The 27,090-nt window shown below is 44.1% G+C and overlaps 1 protein-coding gene across 1 annotated transcript; it reads right to left on the reverse strand.

The window, feature by feature from the left end:
* Nucleotides 1-593: 593 nt before the first annotated feature.
* LDLR (low density lipoprotein receptor) lies at nt 594-24,993 on the reverse strand. The gene is made up of 18 exons (XM_063294446.1): nt 24,762-24,993; nt 18,165-18,287; nt 16,173-16,295; nt 15,223-15,600; nt 13,950-14,072; nt 13,336-13,458; nt 11,935-12,054; nt 11,312-11,437; nt 10,980-11,151; nt 9,489-9,716; nt 8,845-8,963; nt 7,887-8,026; nt 6,822-6,963; nt 6,470-6,622; nt 6,154-6,354; nt 5,514-5,591; nt 5,091-5,248; nt 594-3,895 (listed from the first exon to the last, which is right to left on the reverse strand). The coding sequence occupies exons 1-18, from the start codon at nt 24,835-24,837 to the stop codon at nt 3,860-3,862; spliced, it is 2,619 nt and encodes an 872-aa protein (XP_063150516.1). The 5' UTR covers nt 24,838-24,993; the 3' UTR covers nt 594-3,859.
* Between the last annotated feature and the right edge of the window lie 2,097 nt (nt 24,994-27,090).

Raw genomic sequence — 27,090 nt, forward strand, 5'->3', positions numbered from 1 at the left:
CGGTGGAGGTAAACCTCTGCTTGGCTTTAGTTTCAGGGGATAGAAAACTCCCAGGATAGCCCCTTAGGGCTCTCCAGCAGCCTGTTTATGCCAGGGACATTCAGCACCCTCAAAGCAAGGGCTGGGGGAAGGGCTTGTGGGTGAGCAGGGCTGCCTGCAGCAATCTCTTCCCAAGAGCGGGAGAGCGAGGGTTGGGCATGCTCTCTAGGCCGGGTCAGTGTGCCCCGGTGAAGTCTGTTTGCTCGCTATTCCACAGGCCTCTTTGGCCCAGGTAGAAGAGCTCCCATTAGGCAGGTCTAGGGCTTCTTGTAACTCAATAGAGGGCATCCAGACTATGTTCAACTGCCTGTGTGCAAATGCATTCAAAACTCTTACTGGCCTCTGAAACTTCATGTACATTTGGGACTTGGCAACATGAGGCTTCTTGAGTTCAGTTCCACAAAAACAGCATGTTGGGTATTTGCAAAAATCCAAGAATGCCAACTTCAAATATATTGAGACAATACAAAAGACCACTCCTCCCCCAGGTCAACACTTACACTGAAATGCAGTTTTCAGACCCTGGCCATAGAAAGAAGCATGACACACTTCCAGCATATTTAAACATTTATTAAATTCATTCAACATCTGGGGAAATACCCCATAAATTTCAACAGGGGCATGTTTAATATTTTTAAAAATATTGCTCAACACATCTGTAAAGGTACAACTTACTTGTCAGATGCTTACATGTAAAACCAGTTTAACTATCCAGTTAAAATGGCTTCACCTGGATTTCCTTTGCCTCGACCAGGGAGGCAAGAGCATCAACACATGCAAACATGAAGTGGGGGTATCACAGAAAGGAGGGAGAACCCTGCCATCCCTGCATCCCGAGTCATTCTGCAACCTTCTACCACATCAAAGCAGAGGCCCGCTGTTCTCTTCACACCCCATCCATCCCCATCTATCTTCCACAGGTTTTCTGCTTTTTAAAACACACTGAGATTTAACATAGACATCCTGAAACGTAACTGGCCCTATCATTCCAGGGATCAGCACAAGTTTGTTAAGTGTGGCTCATGAGTTGTAGGCCGAAGAGATTCTCCTAGAGCCTTGCTTCATAAAATGAGAACACAGGCTCACCCTAAAGTCCTATCCTCCAGTTCTAGAGTCATGCAGATGCACGAGAGGTATTAGAGCAGAGTTCTAGGCTGCTGAAGAAAAAAAAAACTAGACAGCTAACAATCCTCTCAAAATCCACATTTTTGTCCCAAGTGGCACCATTGCTAATGCTTGTGTAAAAAACTGCAGATTTTGGAACACGACTAAACCAAGACAACCCACTAGATATGCCTAGACTGTTTTGAGGATTCAGCCTTTAATTGGTGAGGCTTTTCACAAGGATTGTCATTCTGATAAGGTTTTACTTTGACAGAAGACATAAAAACAGAACCCCCCCCCTAGCTGTTCATCACTACAAATTTTTGTTGACCCTCACAACTTGCGTTTCTGAATTTGGACACTCACATGCAATTCTAATACAGTGATGCAGAATTAAGGGTTTAAAAATTCACAGTGCAACAGCAAAAGGCGCAGAACCAAAAACAATTGATTCCCAGCCGCCTTCAGCTGTAGTCAATTCTGCTGACCCAGAAGGAAGAAACTGGGCAGCAGAGGACAATAACAAAAACATGCAGTGCCCTAAGCTAGTTAAGAAATGCTGTCAGCAGTTAAATCTAAGGGAGACATACCTCTTCTAGGTTAACTAGATTCATAACTATTGCAGAAGACAAAGTTAATCATTCATTTGGTATCAGTCACCTGCTACCAGGAACACTATTAAGAGCACCAGTAGGAAAGCAAAAATAACCTGTGATTCAAACCATATAGGAGAAGGTCCAACCATGTGAAGTGGCAGTAGATTTTGTCTTCTCTTTGAAAAGTACATTTCCACAAATGCCTGTTTTAAACTGCCTTCACCCTGGCAGGCTTACTCCAGGTAGGGGCCACGCTTACATCACACACACAAACGTGCACACACCAAGCAGAGTTTTGTGGAAGGGAAAACAATGTAAAAGACATTGTAACGTAAGGCGGGACAGAAAAACAGTCCAATTAGCAACCACAATAATATAAACATATAAATAAATAAGTCATGTGTTTTATGAACATATGTACAAATAGACAAGGCAACTTTTGTGCAAAGGAAATCTATACCTTAACATAGACCACATACATTTACACATTCTACAATATGTGAAAGAGGTTGGCATCTTTCACAGCTTCTGAACAAAAGGTTTGAGGGCTTCCCCTTGGCATTTAGTGCTTTTCCTCTCAAAGGGAAGGGAATTAGAAGTGCCAGGCCAAGAGCAAAAAATTGCCACTTGGTTTTCTAGCCAATGATTGCTCTGCATTACAGAAGGGAGACAGGATGCACAAGTAATTTCTGTTTCTTAGAGGGAATGGGAAAGATTATACCAATAGCAGATCTTTCGTATTTATATCCCAATTCTACTTCTCTGTAAGTATCAATACCAGTATTTTAAAAGAAGCAAGTAGTCAGGATATCATCTGTTTACCATTCCAGAAAATTCAGTTGCAAAAGAGCAAATCGGCTTGGTTTCAGCCCACTTCAGAGTCCGTGACAGACCACTGCCTTCAACCATAGAAAGTGGCACATCTAGGACAGGTTCTTTCTGTCTTACATGGAACTCTGATTCTGTGCTACAACTCAGTGGAGAAGGGGGAATCCATTGTGCATCTCCCTCCCCATATAAAAAGTGTTGTTCCCTTTAAGATGGGAAGGGATACAAGTATAAAAAGGTAACGCTGAAGAAAAGAGAGATGCAGTATTAAGGCCACAGTATAGCAGTGACTTGAGATGGAATATGAAAAAAAAATGGCTTCTGTTTCCTGTTTTTTGGCCAGCACAGTCTATTGCCCCTTTTTGTCTACCTGCACTAAAGGCACAAGAGGCCCAGCACCAAGCAAATGCAACATCCCCAGAGTCAGCCTGTTTGTGTCATTGGTTTACTTTTTTTCCCCTTACTTTCTGGGCACAGGTGACCAGAGAGGCAAGGAAAACAATCAAGTGCAAATATTGTTATACAAGATCACAGGCTACACAGATCACAAACTGAACCCGAAAACAAAAGTGCATGGTAGGTTGGACAGGGAAAGCTGGAGAACGGGCAACCCTGAACCAAGAGGGAGGTTCCCAAGAGGACCTAATACCTTGAGCTTTTTCCTTTGGGGTTAGAAAATAAAGTCAATGTTTCTTGTTGACAACATGGGTGATTGGATCCACTTTCAAAACTTCTCTAGTCTAGTTTGGGAGGGAGGGAGGGAGGGAGGGAGGGAGGGATCTAGCAGCTCATGGACTAGGTATCTTTGGATTCTTGTCTCATATTAGACTTAGGTTCCCAGCCCTTCCAGGCTCACTTCATGCCTAATAAATTAGGGCATAAAGGTCTCCCCACAGGAAGAGCCCAGCACACCCAACTTGCATCCAGAGAAGAACTTCTCCTCTTTGTTGAATTCCTGTTTTTCACACCTAGGAATATTCTGTGTCAGATGAAGGAGACCCAGAGCACATCAGAGATACCAGTGTCCTGTTGGCACTGGGCACAATAAATATAGAAAAAACATAAAAACCCAACAATGCCATCGATTTTCATTTGCAGTGTTCTGTGAAGATGGCAGCTGACAAATGCCTCCTTCTTAAAAAAAATAAAGGAGAGTGGGAACAATCCAGCAAGTCATTCAGGAAGTGGTACTGGATGCCTGGGGGAGAACTGAAGCCAGACGGTGTGTGTTCTTCTACCCAGAAAATAAGCAGCAAAGTCCCGAGAGAGGAACTTGAAGTGTAGAGGCAGTTTCATGCTGCATCATCTTCCAGACTGACCATTTGTCTCTAAAAGAAAGATGTGGAATGAAGAAATCAGCTACTGAGGTGTACTAGGTGGGATGGTTCAAAAAATCTTGGGTTCAGATCTTAGTCGGGCAGCCAAGTGATCTTTGTCAGGCCAAGTATTTATATGGGCATTTTCTCTCCCACTTTTAATGATAGAAGTCAGGCTAAGTTCTGCAAATTCATCTACTTTACTCAGCTTTTCAGAGATCTTAAAAACTGCTTCAGCTTTGGAAAGTTACAGATTCATAAATGTGGGATAGGCATCAACAGTTCAAAAGAGGTGCTAAGCACTTTGGAAACTAAGTGTTTTCTATTTTATGGAACACTGGCCAACAGGAAAGGTGTGAAACCAAGTTAGGGAATGGAACACCAGCCTCCAAGGGCTGGGCATCTTGGCATTTCCACTGAACCCTTGTGCAGTTACTTTTTTAGAAAACCAAACCTAACTATAAGTGAATTATTGTAGTTCAATCAATTCATCATTTGGAGCAAGCCAATGGTTCCTCTGAGTAAATTTCATCTCCCTTCAGTAAGGATGGTTAGATAACCAAAGCTGTTTGCTTTATCACATCTTTCTAAAAAGAGAAACCAGTGTGGCATTGGGGAGTGGAGGGCATGCTATAAAAGACAACGGGTGGGCTAAGAATTTTTAAACTAATGTAAGAGTTTGACACTGAACTTTTAGGCTACATTTAAAATACATTTTAAAATACATTTAAAAAATGTTAGTATCAAAGGGTTGATTTGTGCAACTCTAATAAAATAAAGGTATCTATTTGCTAAAAAAATTGTAGCTGTTTAAAGAAATTCAAATTAAGAGCTGCTACACATTCCATTTATATTCTGTATGTATGTGCGTGTGTACATACACATATATGCTGTATACATGCCATGGATGTAAAACTAATGGATGTTTAACTAATACGAATTTCTTTTTGTTAATAAACTCTACAAACTTGCATAAACTGGAAATTAAGTATCCCAGTTTCTGTTCTTCAATCTAAGCAAACTATTACTTGGGGCATTTTCTGTGGTTATGAGACTAAAGGGGTGGAGGATCAAGCTGGGTCAATAACAGTACAGCAAGTTAAGGAAGCCAAGTGTCTTGGCAGTAATTTTGAAATATAGCCCAATATTGCCCACCAAGTGCCTTGTGGAAGCTTTTATCTTCCTGTCGTCTTGAACCTCAGCTTACCGATGGGTACGTATATCCTTCCTGGCTCCGACAGATATGGATTTCATCCTCAGTTGTCTTCTGATAAACAGGGTTATCAAAATTGATGCTGTTGGTGTTCTTGAGACGCCAGTTCTTCCAAATGAGGAAAATCCCAAAAGAGACTAAACTGACCAGAACTGAAATGAAACCCGCCCCCAAGAAGACACATCAGTTTAAGCAACCCATTGCAGTGGCTTAGAACAAGAAACATGCTAAGTAGACGTGTAAAAACTGCAGGTCAAATCATAAATAATTTGTAATTACACCAGTATGCCTTCTGAGCACAAATGCTTACTTTTTGTAATGGCCCTTAATTGAAGATATTAACTGTTGTGAGTTAGAGCACTCTCCTCCTCCTCCTCTCCCTGCCCCCAGCAAACCCTCCTCTGAAAATAGTCTTACCCAGAGGTAGGACGATAGCAAGTGCCGATGGACCACTCCGTTCTCTCCCATCTGTTTCTGCAGCAATGCCATTTCGAGCTGTGGAGGGAAGAGACAGGAGAGACTGAAGAAACCAGTATGTGCTGAATTTCCACGGGAAGGGGAGGGGACTATGTCCTGCTCCCCATTTTGAACTGACGCAGTGAAGCAAACCTCCTTTAGTTGCAGAACAGATTCATGCCAGGCTTTCTCCACCCCATTTCCCTCATTTTAGGGTTAGTCAGATTCTAACACTACACTTTTACTACGGAGGTCTTATTCCAAGACTACAAAATCTTATCTAATGCAAAATTTATTTATTTTATTTACTCAATTTGTCCCTGCCCATCTCCTCCCATCATGTGGGAGGTGTGTGGAAGAAATGTTTTAACAGGATGGAACCAATATTTTATTTTGGGGATAGGTTTCTTTTCAGTGGTTGCCACTCAGTTGTCAGGCAAAAATTTATTTATATTGATTTATATTTCAAATTTTGTCACTGCCATCTCCCTCCAACGAGGGACTCTGGGCAGTTTACAATGGCAGTTAAGTGATGCTAACTGGTGCTGCAGCTCTGCCCTGAAAGGTAAGGGGGTCCCTGGATGGAACAGAAGCCCCTCACCTTGCTGGGACAGGGTGACCATCCTACGAGTGGTATGTTCCGGGATGCTGGTAGCAACGTTATTCGGCACATCTGCAGGCAAACGCTCAGTTCTCTGCCGTGGCGTCCCGGCTGAGGTTAGCAGCCATGCTGTAGGTGAGGTCTTTGCAGACTGCACTGTTGTTGCAGCAACAGCAGCCGGAGCATCAGATACAACAGGACCTGAATGGTGGAGAAAACTGCTAATCAACACCTCCACCAAGGCAGCATTGATTCCCTTGCAAGCTCCCCCTTGCTCCATACAAGGACCCTGACTTTATCCCTTTGGTCTCTGTACCTTTGGTGCAACTTTTCATGTCGGTGTCCAGGTGTGTGCCGTCAGGGCAGGCACAGGTGTATTTGGCAGAGTGGAGAGTGATTTGGGGAGCAGGAAGGCAAAGATACTGGCAGCCTCCGTTAGGAATGCCGTTCTTCTCACACCAATTGATACCTGGAAAAGAGAGACACCCTCTTCCTTCAGAGAAGATTTCACAAGCTATGGGCAAGTTAAGTGGGCGACCTTTATAAAACAAGTCATCACTTTTTAGGCAGTGACCCCAACAAATAACTAACGAAGACCAGCCCTCAGACTTGCAGCCTAAAATATAAAAGGAAAAAGGGAAACTAAGGGAAAAAAAGAGGCATCTTACCTTTTGGTTGCCGCACAGAGTGAAACAGCGTCAGATCTTCAGGTGAAAAGAGATCATCTGCCACCTTGACAATATCTGAGCCAGTCCGGCGGTTGGCACTAAAGATGGCTTCGTTTATGACGTCTGTCCAGAATACTTTATCCTGGATAAGGAGTCAATATGGACAGTGAATCTTGCTGACTACTAGCTGCATTAAACTCTGCCAAACCCATCCAGCCACCGCAGTTTCCCAAGACAAAAGAGGGATCCATTCAGAAGTAAGTTGGGGGGGAGGGGGCAGAATTAAAGGGTCTAGGAAAATAGGATTTGCTGACAAATCGGCCACTTCAAACATGTGAATAAATTGCTTCAGGTTTTAAAGCAAACTTTAAATGCAGTAGAAAGGAGATGGCATAGCGTAAGCTGGTTTTAATCGTAACATCTATTTTGTTTGTATCGAGGGTGTAAGACAGGAATAGGGATTCTGTGGTCATACAGATGTTGATGAATTGCCAAACATCCCTCCCTACTGTTCATGCTGATGGGGGTTGTAATTCACCAATATCTGGAGAACTAGAAATTTTCTGCCCTGGTCTAAATTTTTATCCAGAAATCCACACTTTCGACATTTTAGAACAGATGTCTAAAATATCATTTTTAGTGTACCTCAGATGCATTGAATTAGAATTTCCATTGCCTCGCAGCCATCTAATGCACACATCTGGAGCAATTCTGTTTTTAAAATTGTGTTCACTCTTCTGCTACTAAAGCTAATACCATACAAAATCCAATTCTTCTACTAGTTGTTCTTTATAGTCTTATAATTGGTTTTTGAAATGCTGGCAACTTGTTAAGTATTCCTGCAAGAGGATGGGTTGTATATATTTAAACTGGTCTGGGATTCACAGCAACTATTTCTGTCCCCTCACTGCTGCTGGGCTGCTGGTGGTGGTGGCGGCTGTTTTGATTACAAACCAGGAAAAAAGTATTAGAGCTAATTCCATCGCAGGGCAACTGTCTTATCCAAGCAACACTGTGTCACTATTTGGTGCTGCCGAAGATTCACAACTTATTAATCTATCTTACCTCAAAGACTGTGATGCCAAAAGGGTGAGCCAACATCTTCTCATCCTCAAGGATAGTCCTTCTGTTTCCCCCATCCACATCAATGCTGGAGACCCAGTGATATTTGGAGTCTACCCAATAAAGGCGATGGGTAATCAGATCTAGCACAGAAGAAAGATGTCAAAATGATATACAGCAAAATCCCACACCGTTTTGTTCACATGCAAAGAAAAAACCCTCCAACAGCTCACAGCAGCCTAGAATAGAAAACAAGTCACACGAGGCAATATTTTCAACACAATCCTCCAGGTGAGGCTGCTGAATTTCTCATTTATTTTAAGGATCAGTTTCCAAAGAGGAGCCCTTAGCATTTACTGAAGTGCCCTGGATATCAGGAACACTTTGACCCAAACAACTTCCAAGAAGCTATTCCCAGTCCCATGCTACCACTGAGAAATCTGCCCTCAAAGGCCATCCCCAAGAGAAGAAATGTGATGATCTGAATTCCAAAATTGAATGTGTTTGTTATCCTTTGATGCCTAGAGTCTAAAGCTGCAGTAGTCAACTTGACTCCCTTCAGACGGTTTGGACTCCCTTAAACTTAGACTCAAGGATTACTGGAACTATACTCCAAAACAGAAAAAGGGCACCATGTCATATTTGCTTTTCATGCAAATACTGGACAACCAGTATGAGTCCAACAGAAAAAGCAGATTCTCTGGGTTAGGATGCACTATTCAGCCATGTCCCAAACTGTATCACAGCCTTGCTCGACCCCAACACAGGAATGTCCAATGTGGGAAGAGCTTAAAAAACTGTATTATGCTTCTCTAACTAGGCAAATGACTGTCAGGGAAGGAAACAAGATAGCAGGAGCCAAGCAACAGAAATCTCAGAGGGAAGGATCTCTCTTTAGATGCAGATGAACAGAACCTTGTCTTCTTTTGAACTAGCTTTGTTTCAACTGTTCAAGACATACCTAGTGTTATTCCATTAGGCCACTGAATGCCTTCTTTCACCAAAGGGAAACTGTCCACTCCATTCAGACCACTTTTGGCAATTTTAGCAGACATCCCCCAGTCAGTCCAGTACATGAATCTACCAAGGAGAGGAGACAGGGAGAGGGAAAAGACAATTAGAGCAAAAAGTCCATTTAAGCCAATTCATCCATAGCTACAAAACTCGTCGCTGTCCTGAATGCTTACCGTAGCACCTTCTTTCCCTAATCTGTCAAGCCTCTCTGCTTCTCCCAATAGCCTTCCCTGCTCCCACAATCCTGTCCCACAATTGAAATACCACGAGAGGAAACAGCAGCCAGATTGTGCTGTCCTAAATTTTCAGATGCACTAGGATGTAACAAGCTACTTTATATTGAATTGGTCTATGGTCCATCTACATGAAATGGCTGCCTAGATTTTTGAGTAGAACTTTTCCCAGAACCTAGTGAAGATGCCAGGGGCTGAGCCTAGGATTGTTCACATACGAAGTATGTGCTTTTTCTCTTAAGCCACAGGCCCTTCTCCTTAACAATTCCTGATGCCATTCTCACTGCACGTTCCCACAGAGAAGGACTTGGTTGCCCTCCTTTTTTCCAACAGTTAAGTATTCAAAGAAGACTCATACCCGTGGACTGGATCCACCACAATGGCACGTGGTTTGGCACCGACCTCCTTGATCAGAGTCTTCCTCTTCAAGCCCTCACTGCTGGCCACAGAGATGGTGCCTAGGCCAGAGTCAGTCCAGTAAATATTGCGGTGCACCCAGTCAACAGCGAGTCCATCTGGATCTTTGATGCCGCTGCTGATCACAGTGGTATGATGGGAGTGGTTGCCAGCCTTATCAATTGGGGTACTGTGTGCAAGACAAACAGGGAAGTCCCATTTAAATAAAGGCTGCACAATGGCAGAATTTGGTGGGTGCAGGATTAGTGGGCAAACAGCATCTATTTTCCATACACTTCCAAGCAATAATTCAGAAGCAGCTAGTACTGAGCCCTGCTAATCAGCAGAGAAAGGGTTTAGCTAGCCTGATAAAAACAGCATTCAACAAACCCAAAACACCCATTTCTTAACAGCAACCTTTAATTGCTAGGCAATTTAAGTACTCTCTCTTGATCCCCTGCGAAATCCCTGGTTGCTACTGTATTTTGTCTGTCTCCCTAATGTCCTGACTCATGAGCATCAACAGACAGACAGCAGCGGAAGCAGATGGGATCCCCAAAGGTTGTGTGGACAACAGGAGATCCAGACTGGCAGCAGCTAGCACAGGACATGCTCTGGGCATGGGTTCTCCAGCGAACCTCTGTGACATCAAGGTTAAGTGGAAGGTGTTTGGGGGTGAGTTAACGCCCTGCTGCATAAACCTTTTAACACAGACTTGATCTGTGAGAATGTGATTTGGAGCAATAACTTCTGATTCCGTCATCGGCTCCCTCGCATCTGCTCCTCATGTAAGAATATCAAGAGATCCTCTTCAAGACGGAGTTTGGGTGGGGGCCTGGAGGGCTATACCTTGGGTGAGAAACCAGGGTTGGGCATTGCTTGTGACCTCCTGTCTCTAGTGAGAATAGGGTGGGTGGAAGTGGGGCTACTGGGGTGGCTGAGGAGCTCCAAAAGCTTGCCAAGTCACCTGGGATTTGGCACTAGATGACAAAGATTCTGCCTGGTTGGGTTTCAGCTTTGGCACCAGCTACAGTCCCATGTGAGGGGAAGAGAGGGGGAGTAGTTATAGTCATCCGTGGGAGTCTTCTGGCATCAAGAGGCACTGCTCTGTGGATAACCAGAAGGGAAACCTTGTTTGTGCAACTGGGCCTGCAGGGGAAATTGGGCTTGCTGCAGGTGCATTGCTATCCCTGCTATGCAACGGCATTAGGGGTGGTGGGGTCATTCAACCTAATTATTGGGGTGGCAGTAATGTTCCCTAAACTGAAGATGTTGGGAGATCTCAACCTGCTGTCCCTGGGCCCAAAAGTGTAGTTTTCCAAGATATCAACTCACAAATCTGCTCACAGAACCCTTTTAGGTGCTGGTGAATCCCCTTGCCCAGGACAGTTCTGGTTCTTCACTAGTTCACCCAACAATCAGAAAGGTATCACAGGTGCTCCAGCTAATTCACCTGAATATTTTCCTGTGAAAGCTGTCAGACCAGTAGATTTTATTGTTGCCAATTTCCATATCTAAGGCCACTGCCTCTTTAAGATGGGGAATCAGATTTGTGTACTCGCTGTGGTCCAGTGTCATCTTCCTGACCTCATGGCGATTGGTAAAGAAGAGATAAGCAATGGTGCCTACAAAGGAATAAGAAAGGGGACATTTGAGACTCCAGGGTCATTAATGGACTCTCTTACACACACACACACACACATATACACACACAAAACAATCAGTGAACTGAGAGGTTCCAAAGGATTCCCCAGTACTCTTGCACAGAAGGAATCCTAGACTTACCAATTGCTTTGCAGGCCTTGGTAGTTGGGTCAATCTGATATCCTTCATTACATTCACATTTATAGCTTCCTTTCAGGTTCACACAGACTTGGCTACAGGCATCAGGGCTGAGACACTCATCAATATCTACAAAGCCAAGATGATGTTGCTAAGCATTCAATGGAACTGTGGCATTGCTGTGGTCAATCTTTTGTTGAAAAAGGCTTCATGTGCTTTGTGAATGCAAGGGTACTTTCCATGAGGTCATGCAAAAGAGGAGGGGCAAGTGTTCCTATCCAGGTTTGCAAGGAATCTGCACAATAGCTACTACCAGGAAGCAACAACTTCCGTAGCAGTTTGCATGATGAAATATGGCAAGGAAGAACACATTTTATGCAACTCAAGAACCAACGCAAAAGAAATAAAAAAGTGGAAGCCTCTGAGAAAGAAATCCTCTTCCTTAGGCAAGAATTCTCATCTCCAAATATGTTAAATTTAAGAGTCCCTTCATCCTCATTGTTGTCTATGCTGACTGGGGATGATGGGAATTACATTAGCAACACACCCAGAGACTACAAAGTTGGGAAAACCAGCATTAAATCGAGAAGCATCTTGTAGAAAATTAAATGGCAGAACTTTCTTACCTTCACATTTTCTTTGGTCAATCAGCTGGAAGCCTTCAGGACATAAACATTCATATCCAATTTTGAGGTCATTGCATATATGGGAACAACCTCCCTTGTTAGCCAAACATTCATTGGTTCCTGGAAAGTTAGGAGAGTACATTATGAAGCTGATTTCAGAGAAACAACCTTGAAGCACTTTTGGTCTTCACAAACATCTGCAAACCCTTGTTGTTTTCCAAAATGATTGATCTAAGGACACATTTACAAAGAGCCCTCTTGAGCAATCTGAATTTCAATGCTGTGTCCATTTGTAGTGTCTTCCCATTACTGACCGAGACCAAGAGGAAGTCTCAGTTCAAATACTGCCTCTGCCACGAGCTTGCCAGATACAGTAGTATAGGAAACATGCTTTTGTAAGGATTTCTAAAGGCCTAGCTTTCAACCACTGAAGTACTGAGGTCACAAGTATTGCTATTTCTCCACATCTGCTGTTCCTGCTCAGCTCCAGTGTTTGCACAATGTGCCAAATATCACTCCAGGGCAGGGTTTCTCAACCAGGGTTCCACGAGAGGTCACCAGGGGTTTCCTGGGAGATCACGATTTATTTAAAAAATTATTTCAGATTCAGGCAACTTCACATTAAAGAGGTAAGTTTCATGCTTTATTTTTAGTTGAAGAACACTGCTAATGCATATATAATAGAATAGAATAGAATATATAATAGAATAATTTAATAGAATAGAATAGATTATAATTTATAATAGAATATAATAATTTCAAAACGTCTGGCCTATATTTGAGCCTGAATGTGCAGGGCTTCCCCGAGGCCTGAAAAATATTTCAAGGGTTCCTCCAGGGTCAAAAGGCTGAGAAAGGCTGGTGCAGAGAACTGAACTGTCTCTAAAGAACTGTCCCTCCCTCCCTCCCTCCCTCTCCAGGGTCCCACTGGCATATGTGTTCATGTATAGGGTTTTTGCTCTATCTACCAGTTAGGGGAAACTGAAAGTAAAACATTATGCCAGGCTTGGAAGAATTCTTGCCTTAGCCTGGAGGAGGTGAAGGTGCTCAGGTAAGCAATGGTTACTTCTAGCCAAGGAATCTGGAATTCTGATTTGAAGTGGAACAGGGCAAGCTTAGCAAACGAAAACAGAGCCCTTCCAGTCCCGTTCAACACATCCATGTATGGTTTTTTACAACACAACATAAGTATTGGTTTGCTACTGTCTTCTTCCCAGATGCTTTTTCAACTCCCCAGACTAGCCTACAGAACTAGTATTTCCTGGGGGGTCTGCTATCCAAGTAGTAGCCAGCCTGACTCTGCTTAACGTTACTGGGGGAGGATTCAGCCAAGGTCAGCTTAGCAAACCTGTGGCAGCCACAGCAAACTACAGTGAGCATATGAAATTATTAAATACTTACGGCACTCCTTCAGAGGCTCATCTGACCAGTCCCTGCAGTCTTTCAGCCCGTTGCAGACCTTGTCCATGCTGATACATTCCCCAGAAAGGCACTTAAATATGTTTGGCCCCTTGCAAGTTGTCACTGTTACGAATGCAAAAAGAAACATTGTTTAATCTCCCTTTGCAGTTTCCACTTAGCTTTTCTAGGAAAGCTGTTAAGAAAGTGAAGATAAGCAGAAAAGTAGCAACAGGAGACAGCAGAAGCACTTAACACATTAACACACACTATATTCTCTATTTTTTTTTAAAAAAAAATCTGAACTATCCTTCATCCACAAGACATCCCAAGGCAACGTAAAACATTACCATACTGCAAACGCAGTTCCAGTTTCATCAGACAATAAGCTAATCCCAGCAAACATTTAAGAATGAAGAAACCAGCTGGCAGTCTTCCCCTCACTGTCCAAGTCGGGGTACCCCCACAGGAAAGCAACTTCTTCTCTTCTTTGTAAATGCGTCACCGGCTTTTCTGCACCTGCAGAGGTGCCTTCTCTGAGGACCTCAGGGTGAGACAGAACGTGGCCTTCCCCCAGGCTCTCCAGACTCATACACAAAGCCACCTGCAGGGCTCACCGTTGATACAGCCGACCTCATCACTCAGGTCTTTGCAGTCATACTCCTTGTTGCATTGCAGGCTCCCATGGATACACGTCCCGTCATTGCACTGAAATTCATCCGGCCGGCAGGTTGCTTTCACTGGGCAAAAGCAAGAAGATCTTTAGAGACAGACAACACCATTTGGCCAAAACCTTGCCAACCCAGTGTTTAGCTCTGCACGACACACAGTACATCTCATTTCATTTCGTGGGACCAAGCTTGCACCTCCAACTCTCCTGCACAGCACCCTGAACTGAGCAGCTACTATGTTGTTCTGCCATAAATGGAAATCTGTCACTAGGCTAGTGGAGTTAAAAGAGCAAAGAAAGGGGGCTCCAAAACCACACGAGGCTGTCTTCGTTGCAGCTCTGATCAGGAGCCAGAGAGCAGGACAGGTAGTCCTTGTTTAGTGATTGCCTCACTTAGCGACCATTAACAGTTACAACGGTGATGAAGAAGTAACTTTGCAACCACTAAGGTATTTATAACCTTAGCAGGTCTGTAATATAAAGCTGAAGTAAGAACATAAGCACAGTCACGGCTTTACTTAGTGACCACTTCACTTAACAACAGAATCGCCAGTCCCTATTGTGGTCACTAAACAAGGACTGCCTGTAGTGTAAAGCACTCCATCAAGCCTGAGTTGTCAGCCAGCACCTGCCAGAAGCTACTGAAGGGCAAGACATCATGAATGAAATTGGGGGCAACTTGAAGGCTGCTCAGCATCTTGCTCAACTCTCACTTGGGTCTAGTCTTCCATAAACCACCATTTCTCCAACTGTCTGCTCTCTTTATCAAGCTCTTAATTCCAATCCATACATTCACTAGATGGGGCTGGGGAAACAGATGCCTTTCATTCTCCCAGCCTGCGTCCCAGAGATCGTACTGAACCCACATACAGTAGCTGTGTTTATTGTTACATGAAGTGCTTGAAGACTTGAGAACACATGCAGCACCTGCTCTGCCCAGGGCATCTGGCAGTTAAAAAAAAAAAGAAAGACCTTCCCTGATTCCTATTTGTTCTTTCCACTGAAGCACTTTTAAAGCCTCTCTAAGGCAGTCTGTTCCAGCCCTCTTCCAGGTTACCTTGAAACGTGCTGCTTTAAATAACTGATCCCTGACCCCTCCCTTCAGCCACCCAAGGCTCCCAAGTCGAACATCTCCTTCAGTGAAGGATCTCGTGCCACGTGTATCATAACCTCCCGCAGCTTTTGCAGAGAGCTCAGAGAAGTGCTCAGCTCATGCTTACCACAGTCGGCCTCGTCTGATCTGTCCTTACAGTCGAAGCCTCCGTCGCACTGCCAGCGCTGGTGGATGCACTCCCCACTCCCACAGTGGAACTCCAGCAGAGAGCATGGATTGGCTTTCTTGGCTCCTGCCTGGACCCCACAAAACGCGGGCGATTCATCCGATCCATCCTTGCAGTCTGCTTCATTGTCGCAGACCCAGAACTTGGGAATGCATTCCGAGCTGTTGCAATGAAACATTTCCGGATTGCAGGTTGGGGCGGGACAGTCTAACTCATCACTGCTATCTCCGCAGTCGTCATCTTCATCACAGACAAAATCCAAAGCAATACAGTTCCTATTTTGGCACTGGAACTGATTATCAGCACAGCTTTTAGGAGCTATAAAGGCAGAAGACAAGATTATCGGTCACAACCTACAGCTGCAGTGGGATACAAAGGTTACAAGTGAGTTATTCTTTTTTTAAACAGGGCACCATCAGTAGACACAGGTTTCGTACTAAACAACAAGGGAGAGGCCCTGATCCTGAAGAACATATCATTTCTCACGGATTCAGAGTTGTCTTGCTGCTTTTCATCTACCTGTCCAAGACTGCTTGCAACAGATGAATGCAAGAAGCCTGAAGTCTCAACTAATAAATATGATAGAGGACAATAATTAATTTTTTAGCTTTAGCTTTTACGCTCCAAAATGCAAGATTAGTAGACTATGATAATCAAAATCTACAAGGCGTAATAGGGGACATTCTCTCTCATATCTTTAAAAGCAGCGCAAGCTTTGGTGCTCCAACAAAGGAATCTCTATCCCTGTTGGTTTTACTACAGTTCACACAGCATTCAGCAACAAAAACAGCCAATTACATTAAAAGTGACAGTATTATGGTACCACCTGCCTTTATGAGGCCATTAAGACACAATATCCTCCATCACTAAGTTGCGCAGCCCTGACTTACGGCAGTTGTCTTCATCGGAGCCATTTTCACAATCCACTTGCGAGTCACACCACCAGGACATATCAATGCAACGGTTGATGCGGCCACCACAGCTGAATTGGCCTGAACTGCAGGTTACAGATTCTGAAAAGACACACACAACCCTGATTGTATTACACTGTAACCCCACAGCCTTGTGGCACAGAACAGCCTCAGCAAAGCAGCCCCTTAGGGTTAGGCGTAGGGATGTTGCTCTCTGCCCAGAGAGCCTGGGAGAGAGGGAGACAGCACAAGCTCTAGCATGGGGAGAAAAAAACATGGCAGTCTTGGTCAGCTGAGCTATGTGTCCCAGCACATGCTGTCAGGCTAGCAAGTGCAATGCTACAAGACATAGAGAGAGTAAGGAACACGACCTTGATGGAGATAGGCAGGGACTGTTACCTAGGCAAAAAGGGCTGACGCATTTTTTTTTAACTACAGAATGATGAAATGACATTTGGAAGTGGCTCAGACAGACACCTCCCTAAATCACTGAACTATGAGGAGGAGGTGGTACAGCAGAATCAGGCTTACAAGATTCTGTTATTACAGCCAATCTCAATAAAAGTAGTTCCAGCCTTCCTGTGGAGTTGATTTCCTGGTCTGACCTACCTAGTGGGGCTGACAAGAAGGCGTGGCAACTCTGCTCTCCTGACATGCAGCACTGCAGCTGATCCTTACAGAGGCAAAAATCATCTTCCTTGCAAGACTGCTGCCACCATGCCTCCCTCCAACTTTTCCCTTCGAGAGCTGTAAAGGGTATTCCAGGGTTCCAGGTACTTCCATCCCACCTCCTGAGAGAGGAACTCTAGCATCTGGGAGAAAACGTCACTGTGCTGGCCCATTATGCTTTGCCCAAAGATACTCTGTTCCACAGATCTAGTCACTTCTGTTCTCTCACCCCTGAATCTTGGAAGGAGGCCACCCAGTCAGGTGGCTAAGAAGCTGCAGCAGAAAACTCTTAGCTGCAGACTTGGGGGGTGGGGGGGAATGTCAGTAAAACCTGAAATCCACAGAATGAATACATCTTTCGATCTACTTGGAAAGTCTCCGTGTTTATTTTTTGATCAAATCATGAATACAATAAAGGCCTTAGAACTTCATTCGTTTCACTACAAAGCTCAGGATTAACGATGCAGAGAAATTTAGTCTAACTTGCTGCCTACATTCAAGATCAGCTACAAGTTTCAAGGTGGCTCCATTTCATATACTCTAAACCAAGAGCAGTGTTGAAGGAAGGCTAACAGCTTAAAACATTGCAGTCATTTACATAAAACAAATTTTGCCATGTCATCTCAAGCTGCTAGCATTCACAGAATTTAAAAAAAAGACAAAGCTATTCCAAGTGCATCCTCAGCATGCATAAACAAGCCACACTGGTCTCTTTCCTGTTCCACAAAACTCCTCTCTTCTCCAAATTCTTTTTGAAGCAGGGAACCCCCACATTATGAGACAAGATGAAGCTAACAGGGATTAACCCCATATTTTGTTCTCAGCTGTTCCACTTCTCCTGGTAGGGAACTTCCATCCATCCTCAAAACAAGCAGTTTGTCTGTAGGAAGAATGTCTCCTCTACTTATGGCCCATTGGAACTTGGAAAACATTCAGTAGGAGGGCAGAATATAATTGGTAAGATACTGGCTGAACGTACACATTACAGTAAGCCATCAGGTAACTTACCTGTTTATCATTTAGCATGTTGTGTGAACCCACTCTGATTTCTATATTACAGTTTATGTATTAGTGTATTGAGCAATCACAGCTAGCTGTGATTTATTCTAAACAGCTTAGTTAGCAAAACCATGATTTAGCATGTGCAAATCCAGCCTCTATGAAGGAGATAGTAGAGATCCAGGCAAACCCAGAGTACATTCTTGTAGGCACAGGTACTTGAAGACTGTCCCTTCTTCATGTGTGGCTTTTGGGGAGATTGGAAGAGGAAAAGTTGCTCAAAATTAGCATTAGCCAACTTACTGCAGGCATCCAGAGATTCATCAGAGCCATCCTGGCATTCAGCCTTGCCATCGCAGATCCATTTGTAAGGAATACAGTCTCCATTTCTGCACTGAAATTCGTTTCTTCCACACTTACCCGCCTCTGCAAGAGAGTTTCATTTGCCATTAGAAAGAGCAACAACCACATTCTGCCTTCAGTCCTCACCACTATACAGTAAGCACAACTTCTTTAAGTGTGAATTACACAAAACCTATTCATGGGGTATTTATCAGTACCTTCACCACAGGATATGAATCCAAGTCTATTTTATATGTATTATTACTATACACACCTCAATTGCTTAAATTAATTCTAAGTGCAGAGTTATCCTTCTCAAACTCCACAAAGATGGAAGAGGCAGGAAGGGACTCCAAAGATCTCACCGACCAGATAGATTTATCTAGAATTAGACACTTCTGATTGTATCCACAAACGAACAAACATACCCACACACAGAACGATGTGTGATGAGACAATAACAGTGAGATTTATTTGATACAGCTGGAGGAGGAATTGTAGCTCACTGGTACAGTACACTCTTTACATACGGAAATTGAATCCCCTGCATACCTAGGTTGGCCTGGAACAGCTGTGCCTGAAACTCTGGGCAAGAGGTACCCATGAGGATTGGCAATCTGGGTCAGATGACCCAATCTAGGGCAGCAGCTTGTACTCTAGTTTGTGAAGAGGCTGCCATTTGAGCTTCTACAGGAAGCCACAAAGCAGTGAGAGCAGCTTTCATCTCAATGAAGGTGCACCCTTCCTTCCCTAACAGCTAGTCCACTCATCAATTCCATTCCAACTGTATGTTGTAGATAGTTTTTGAGGACTGAAGATTGGAGAACTGCTTTCTTAGCTGCTAAAATATGCACATTTCTAGTCTGATTTTGGACTAGCTGTATCCTCAGCAGGGTCACAAGCTTCAGAGCCTTCTTTAATGCCAGGGCTGACCCCTGGAATTTGCTAAGAGTTCTGTTTGCCTCACTGCTGTTGTAAACACAGGCAATCTCTTCCCTGCTCACTAATTCCTAGATTTTAGTTGAGGGAAAGTTTTTTCAGGGAAGGACATGACCTCCAAGCCAACTTGTTTGGTTGGATACCTGTTGCTAAAACCTTATGCCAACCTCTCAACTGGAGTCCTCCTATCATTCCGAGACAATACGGGCAATGTCACATGGGCCTTATAGAAACTTAACAGTTGCCACAAAAGGACTGGGCATAGATCTTCTTTTTCATGAGTTAATTAAGAGAAATTGCCTTAAATAAAGCTTTGCTGATTAACTTTAGATCCAACCCTTAGCAAATCCAATGCAGTATAGCATCAGAGGTTAATCTGCTCTGGAGACTTACTCCTCCAGATATAGAATAGACCATCACAACAGATGCCTCTGGCTTGGAGAAGCTCCCTGAATTTGACTTACTCCCACAAGGCATGAGGATAGGACTCTTCAGTTGTGTGATTGCTGCCATGGATAAGCACACACAGCCCTTTAACATCAGCACTGTAACACTTAATGAGATCCTCAGATGTGGAGGTAGCCTGTTCAAATTCTAGTATGGGATTGTTCACTGAACCCAGGTCCAGCCTTAAGCCTACTTCATATGAAGCTTGGCCATGTCCATGGGCCTATGCCCATGGATTTAGTATGGTGGGCAGTTTTAAAGAAAGGGTCTTCTGCGCCATTCACGCATGTCATAATCTGCAAATGGCTTTACAGATCTAAAATACAAGCATGGGGCATGTCAGATTAAGATCTTGGTGGCATGTTAAATCACTGAAGAGTTAATTATAATCAGACCTTGCAAGGGTCTGCTCTAGTTTTGCCTGGAAGTGCCGTAATTAACATTTAAACCATTCACACAGTTGTTAATTGTGCAAACAGTGCAAGCCTCAATTTTGCCCTGAGCTGTAATTTATAGCTGAAAAACTGCATATATAGCAGGAGGAGTATAACTATATCTTCTGATGGTGCAATTTGGGCAAGATATAGGACAGGTTTCAGCTGAATCACCAAGTCATTCCCTGCCTTTCATGAGAGGGAGGAGGCTGGTTGTCATTGCCAACTGTACACATCCTGAGGTGGGGCTGCAGTTACACCACCACCTCCTCTTATTTTCAGGACTGCTCGTAGTAAATAAATTAACTGAAGGATGGGCAGTCCAGACAATCACACTGTTTACAGAACAAACAGCAAACAACTGAGCAACAGTCTGTCAGTCAATTTACCCATGGTGATATGAACTGGACCACCAAAAAGTAGAAACTGCTCTCTACACGGAGTATACTACACAGCTTCCTGGACAGCCGGGAGTAACAGTTCCCAGTTCTGCATTTTGTCTTACTCCAGACACACAATCTAAGGTTAAAGTATTTCTAACAGCATGCAACCATGTTTATGATTGTTAATTATTCCTCATTGCAGTAAAAGTTCACAATATTTACCTTTACAGATTTGTATCTTAAAAAAAAATGTAAGTTTGTAACCCAGTTATTAAAAACAACCTCACACACCTCTGTCTCCGACTTTGCTTACCTCTTTATTAACTACAGACAGTTAATGACTCTGATTCTACTGAAGTCGAAAATTGATTCCTGTACTCACTTTATGATGCTTTTGTTGGGTTCTGTGCCTGACACCACATAGGGGGCAGTCAGAAGAGGCAACAAGCAGATTTACATTTATGCAACCTCAAGGGATCTCAAGGAGCTTTTTATGGGAAATTCAAATAAGACACCACCTCACCAGTGACCTTCAATCTCAAACACTGGAATATAGGGCTGGAGTACTGTAAGCTATTCTCCCAACACAGCTTCCCAATCAACAACTATAGGACAGTCATTTAGGTAGTCAACTATGGGCAGACTATAGTTATCTTATTATAGTAAACAGCTATAGTATAGGTTGTCAACTATCCAACAATTAAGGCTGGACAAAGTTTCAGATTCAAAGGGCAACATTTTTACCTTCAAAACTGGATGCCTGCATAGCTATGTGAACCATTACTTTATGGTCTGGCCTGTAGTAAACAACTCCACAGAGTTATTATAAATGGGCCTAGTCTGCAGTACCTAGTGTGAACATGGCTTCCATAAAACATTATCTCCCAGTATCAACCCCTACTTAAGCAAACCCAATAGATGTTCTTCCCAGTTTCCATACAGCTTAATTATTTAAAAAAATATTATTAAAATGCCTCACAAAATACTCTAGCCTCCTATATGTATTTGTTTTATAAAGGGCATTCCGGAACCATGAGTTTGCAGTTGCACATTACCAAAGCACGGCATTAAACTAGGAGCTTATTTCCACTAAAGACACACACCCAAGTCTTATCTTGCTGGCCAGACTAAAGTGATTCACCTAACAGGAGTTCAGATGACGTCAGTTCAGTAGTGAAGTGCACACTGGAGTGGGGCAAGCTCAACTTCTACAGCTTCTGGCTTCAGAGATGCCAGCAGGACAAATGAATCACACCTGCATAGCATTCCGTACAATTACAGCTTAGTGGGGAGCACTTGCCTTCAGTTCAGTGTGTCTGGGAGTGCAGCCAACATAGCAGCAATGCATCTTGCCCTGCTGAATCTAGCATAAGGTGCTGACTTAAAGCAGCTCCAACAAGTAAATGGCCAGAGGATTCGGTAAATGAGGCAGCATCACACACCTACCCCACCAGCAGTGCAGTGTGCAAATGTCAGGGGTTGTACTTCTTAAGGAAGGTCTTTCTCAAGGGGCAGGATATTGCCTGAGCACACTTTGCATTCTGTTAATATATTCTGGGCAAGACCAACATGCTTGCCATTCTTCACACATGGCTATTTTCTCCTTTTCTCGACCAGAACTCTGCTTCTTCATAAGCTAGAAATACGCCTTGGAGAATGAGAAGATACCATGACCCTTTCCAGATCTTCCTGTCACCAAAGTCTGAAGCACAGTCGAGGACCCCAAGCTCTTCTAACCAGATACACTGCTCCAACCTTGAGTTTTAATTTTATTCTAGTACAGCTTTCTCTAATCAAGTGCTTCCACATGAGCTGGGAATTCTGGAGGTTGCAGTCCCAACACCTTCAGAAGTTCATAAAGGCTATTCTTGAATGCCAAATTTTACCAACCATTTCCTGAGCTTACAGTTTGCCAAAGCAAGAGTCAAGTTAGTTTGTTGTGGTAAAATCACTACCTTCTACAGGATTCTGTGGACCAAGGCTTAAACTTTTTGATAATTTTGAGAGAAGTATTATCAAACCACAACCGAGTATTGCCATAATGATCAAAAGCCTCCCTTTGTAAACATGACTGAAGTTCATTTCAGATTATGGCAGCAGAGTTTTTAAAGCAAATATATCAGACACAAAGTGGGGGTAACTGTCCTTTGGAACTTTGCTACCCAAATAGCAGATATATTAGGCAAGAACAGATTTCCTTCAATTATTAACAGCTACATGGCAGAAAATAGCTCTTTCTTTTGAAAACCTTTAACTACAGCAAACCTGAAGAGCATGTCTATTTGCAAACAAGCACAGAAAAAAAGTGAAGTCTATCCTTGTCAATTTATTAATGTATATTGTAAAGATCTGTGATAAAATTGGGGGCAATTTTAAATAAGGGGGCATTCGGAGAAGAGATCATATCCCATACTTTCAAGACCCTCCCCATCACAAATATTTTTGTCTTACCTAGCAGTTACCCTGTTATGTGTAGAGAAATCTAAAACTGCAACACCAGCATAGGCAAGGGATATTAAAGGGTATCACGAGAAGAGGGAGGTATTTGTCTAGCCAGGCTTTTGCAATGGGATGGCAGAAACCAGGGAAAAATGAATGTCTAACATCAAAGGATCTCAACTGGAGAGCCTTCCTTCTTTGCTCTGCCACTGCCTGAAGCAAGAGAGCTATTAGAGGCCCTATTTTCTCTACCAACCAATAGGCAAGAGGAGCATATGGGGATGGCAACCTAAGGGTGAGAAAGTCCGTGATTGGCTAGCTGCATGCCGCCAAAGGGAAAAGTTACCTCCCTCCATGACCTCACAGCCCATTCTTAATTTCCATCAGCCTTCTCCTGGTCTCTAAAGGATCCTCCCCAAGAAGCGTGATCATCTCTGTAGGACTCCTCCCTTACACTCCCTGAAATAATTGCAATTCTTAAAGCAGATGGCTCCTCACATACACCCACCTTTAAACACCAACGGGTTGCGGTTCAAAATACTGGAATAATTCAGCCATAAATATACACGCAAGATACCTTTCTAAGGAAAAAGCCAAGCGCCAAGAAAGGATGCCTTTATTCTCCCCGACCAGGTCCACCAGCCTTGTGCAACTCCGGGAGGGAACAACAGCCCCCATCCTGCCGCCAGTTCTTTTGAAAAGAACCCCCAGTAGCAGAGGGTGCTTACTCACAGCTCAGTCCTACCCATATTCCCGTTTCCGGCCACCTCCTGCAAAAGGAGTGCCCTCCACCACATCTCAACTCAGAGCTCCACCCAAATACCTAAACCTCGAGCGCTTTTCTGAAAATCCTCCTTAGTCTTTAAGCGGCAATGATTCTAAGAGGATTTGTACGGTAGCAAGCAAGTGCGCACCGCTGGCTAACTTCTGGGTAGTTTAAAATGTCCTATCAATATTTGCCTTTCTAAGGAGCGGCAAAACAATCCACCTCGGATCTTTACCAGACCATTCAACGTGGGATTTACTCAAGGGGAGACTCCTCGTTTAACTGAACAGCAAAAGGAAGCAAACCGCCTTCTAATTACAGCCTGCCCGTAAAGGTCCCGCTGCCCGGTGCCTCCCCCACCCGGCGAAAGTTGGTCACGAAGCAACTCAGAGGCACCAAAGAGCCGCGCGGTGGGAGGGTCCGGCGCGTGAGCTCATCTCTCCCGTTCAAGTTGAAGGGCGGAGTAACCAGCACAGAGGGTAGAGTCCCGCTGCCTTGAATGAGTACGGGACTTCCGCTGCCTTGAATGAGATACAAAGGACAGCGGCAGCTAGGTGGGAATGGGAAGGGCCGGAGAAAAGGCAAGCTAACTATCGATCCTTGTCAAAATCTAAGGGGCGACAGGTTTATGGCCCGTTCCTGCAAAAAGCGAAGCGAACGACGCTATGCTTTGGGAAAAAAAACCGGCGGAAAGCCGAACGAATTGGGAATCCAGTTATCCCAAGCGAGGAGCGACTTCCTTTAAAACCAGGTGCTGAGGAACGCGTTGCTTTCTCGCCCGTCGCTGGAACCACGCTATTAACGAGCCCCGGAAGGGAGCTGTGGGAACGACTCGCGTTCAGAAGCCCACCCAAGCCACGCGGAGGGGAGGGCGGGGATAACTTCAGAAGCTTTCTTAATGAAAGAAGGCGCCACCTTCGGCCCGGGACTCGGGTACCAGGTTCTAACCCGGAGACAGAGTTCGCGGCTTTCCCGGGGGCGTCGGAAGGATTTGCATTTTCCGAGCCCCCAACCCTCCTCCACTCCCCAGGCTTTGCCCTCTTAGCTACAAACGAAACCTCTGCTGGCTCCTCTGTTTTGCTCCCTGCCTCCCTCCCCTTGTCATTTGAAAAGCCACCTAAGTTTCAACACCTTGCCCGCTCCCTCTTACCGTTCGTGGAAACTCGGCTGAGGGTACCGAACAGCATCAAGGCGAGCAATGAAGTTTCCAGTCCGCCCGGGCTCATGGTTCTCTCGTAGCGCCCTCCTTGCTCTGTTCTTGCTTCGGCTGCGCCTGGGCGACCCCGAGGGACTCGTGCACAAACACGCGGAATCCGGGCAGGTGCCAGGCGCTCACCACTCACGAGTACACGCGGTAGATACCAGCTTCATTTACCCGATTTCTTCGCGCTCCTCCTCAAGGCAAGCGGGGGGGCGGGGCTTCCAGTGGGGTGATTTTCAAACCTCTCCACATTATTGCGGGGGGGCGGAGTTCCGAACGCACGATGTGACGTCTTTATGCTTAACCCCGCCAGGTCCAGCTCAGGATGCTCTTGGCGTGGCGCCCCGAAAGTCTGTGAAATTCGTGGCAAGGTGCGCGCGTTCCATGGCGCAAGTTCTCCTTCCCCCAGTTGACTTAAAAAACAAAACAGTAAAAAGCATTCCAGAGATTCGTTTCCACTTTTCGTGAAAAACAGTGCTGTCTGGCTCTTAAAGGGGGAACTCCTGCAAGGAGGACCTGATTCTGCCCCCTGCCCTCCAAGGGCAATGGCAAAGTTTTGCGTTTGAGACAGCCTAATCGCGGGCCCTGACCCTGCCTGGCTTAGCGGCCAGACACAGCCAGCGGGTGGGGCGCTTTGTCCAATGCAAAGCTGCCTGGGCCAGACGACCCCTCGCAATCAATTGTGCAGGTTCGCTCACTGCAGACCCTGCCTCCACCTTGGCTTTTTTTTTTTTTTTAATTTTGGAGTTTGCAAGTAAAAATGGCTTGACTGGAACCCAGTTACTATTCAGCTCCTCCCTTTTACCCAGAATAGTACCCATGCCACCTGGCCATGTAACATGTTAAAGTGATTATTTTCCTCACCCTCTTTTTTAAAAATGTCTTATTTATATTACAATTTATATTACTACAGTATAGTATCCTTGTACCCAATTTGCAGGGTATTGACAGAATTTAAATGTCAGCTCAGGCAGCATACAGTACTACAAAACTTAAAAACCGCCACTTCTATTAAAGCAGTTGCGTACAACTAATTAGAGTCTAAACTAACATAGGTGCTGCAATGAAATTGGAATTCCATTACACACCAAGACAAACAGAGGAGTGTTTAGAGGCTCCATGAGAGCGATTGCCGGGGATGGAGCCTGGCCTAAGCAGGACCTGCTGTTCCCATTTCATCTCCACAGGTAGGATTTGTAATACAGAGTTCTCAGAATGCAGGGAAAACAAAGGCAGTTCTGCATATAATACCGATCCCTTTTTAAGGCTTTACTGTATGAGCCAAAATCAAGGGATTAACTTGGGCCCAGAAATACATTAGCTGTCACCAGATCTGACCACCTCTCTTTATTCATATTCACAAAGAGAAGTAGTAAAAATATAAGAATAATCAAAAGGAAATTCAGATGTTCCCTTAACTATCATTCAGTTATTGCAAAACGGTATATTTTAACATCACTTTATTACATTAACACCAGATTGTGTCATATGTTATTTAACAAGAATCTGAAAGCCCCCAGAAAAATGGAGGAGGAAATGCTATATATGCCACCCTGAGCTCCTGACCAAAAGGTGGCCTATAACTAGTATAAGATCTTCCCAGTATTGCTACCACCTTAGTATCTTTTCCCAATCTGGAACTGTTCTGTTTGTTTTAGTAGTGGAATACGGGGAGAACGTCTATAGGCTCAGTCGCAAATGTTCTGCACGGTGTTCAGAAACAAAAATAAAACAGCATTTATTGTTCAACTTAAAGAGGCCCGTACAGGTTTGTATTGCTCTATAGTGAATAAAGTAAGTGTGTTTTCAAATTAAACCAAAAGGTCTAATTTGGTTTAGAAGGTCTTAAAAAGGTCTTTCCTCTTCAGAAATGTCTTCATTACTTGAGGGCATTCTTCTGTTGTCAGCATTATCCTCTAGCTGACAGGACTGTTCATAAACCAAACACCCAAGTCTGCTGGAAGGTATCATTGGGTGAAGACCCAGCGCTTCCCGCCAGCACAGCTCGTCCTCCTATCAAACCTCCCTTTCCTTCTCCCCAACTGACATTTGGGGACAGCCTCGGCCCATTCCTCTAATCCAGCTGAGAGGAGTTGCTCTGGTTAAGATACTTTGAGGGAAAAGTTCCATTCCTCCGGCCATCATACCATCTTACGTGTGATAGCAAAAGTTAAGCATGAGGTACTGCTGTGAGGGAGCGCTTTAAACAAAATATTTCTACCCTAGGAGTTTATTTTATTTATTTATTTTTATCCCGCCTTTATTATTTTTATAAATA

Source organism: Candoia aspera, chromosome 2 (assembly GCF_035149785.1).
Source record: "Candoia aspera isolate rCanAsp1 chromosome 2, rCanAsp1.hap2, whole genome shotgun sequence".
In the NCBI taxonomy this organism is placed as follows: Eukaryota; Metazoa; Chordata; class Lepidosauria; order Squamata; family Boidae; genus Candoia; species Candoia aspera.

Bases quoted from the DNA above. Each gene is read 5' to 3' on its own strand.
- LDLR (XM_063294446.1), bottom strand. From the start codon at position 24,837: ATGAGCCCGGGCGGACTGGAAACTTCATTGCTCGCCTTGATGCTGTTC. The intron at 14,073-15,222 runs GTAAGCATGAGC...GCTTTTGCCCAG, and splicing joins ATCAGACGAGGCCGACTGTG to TGAAAGCAACCTGCCGGCCG. The intron at 5,592-6,153 runs GTGAGGGGCTTC...TTCCCTCCACAG, and splicing joins GGTCACCCTGTCCCAGCAAG to CTCGAAATGGCATTGCTGCA.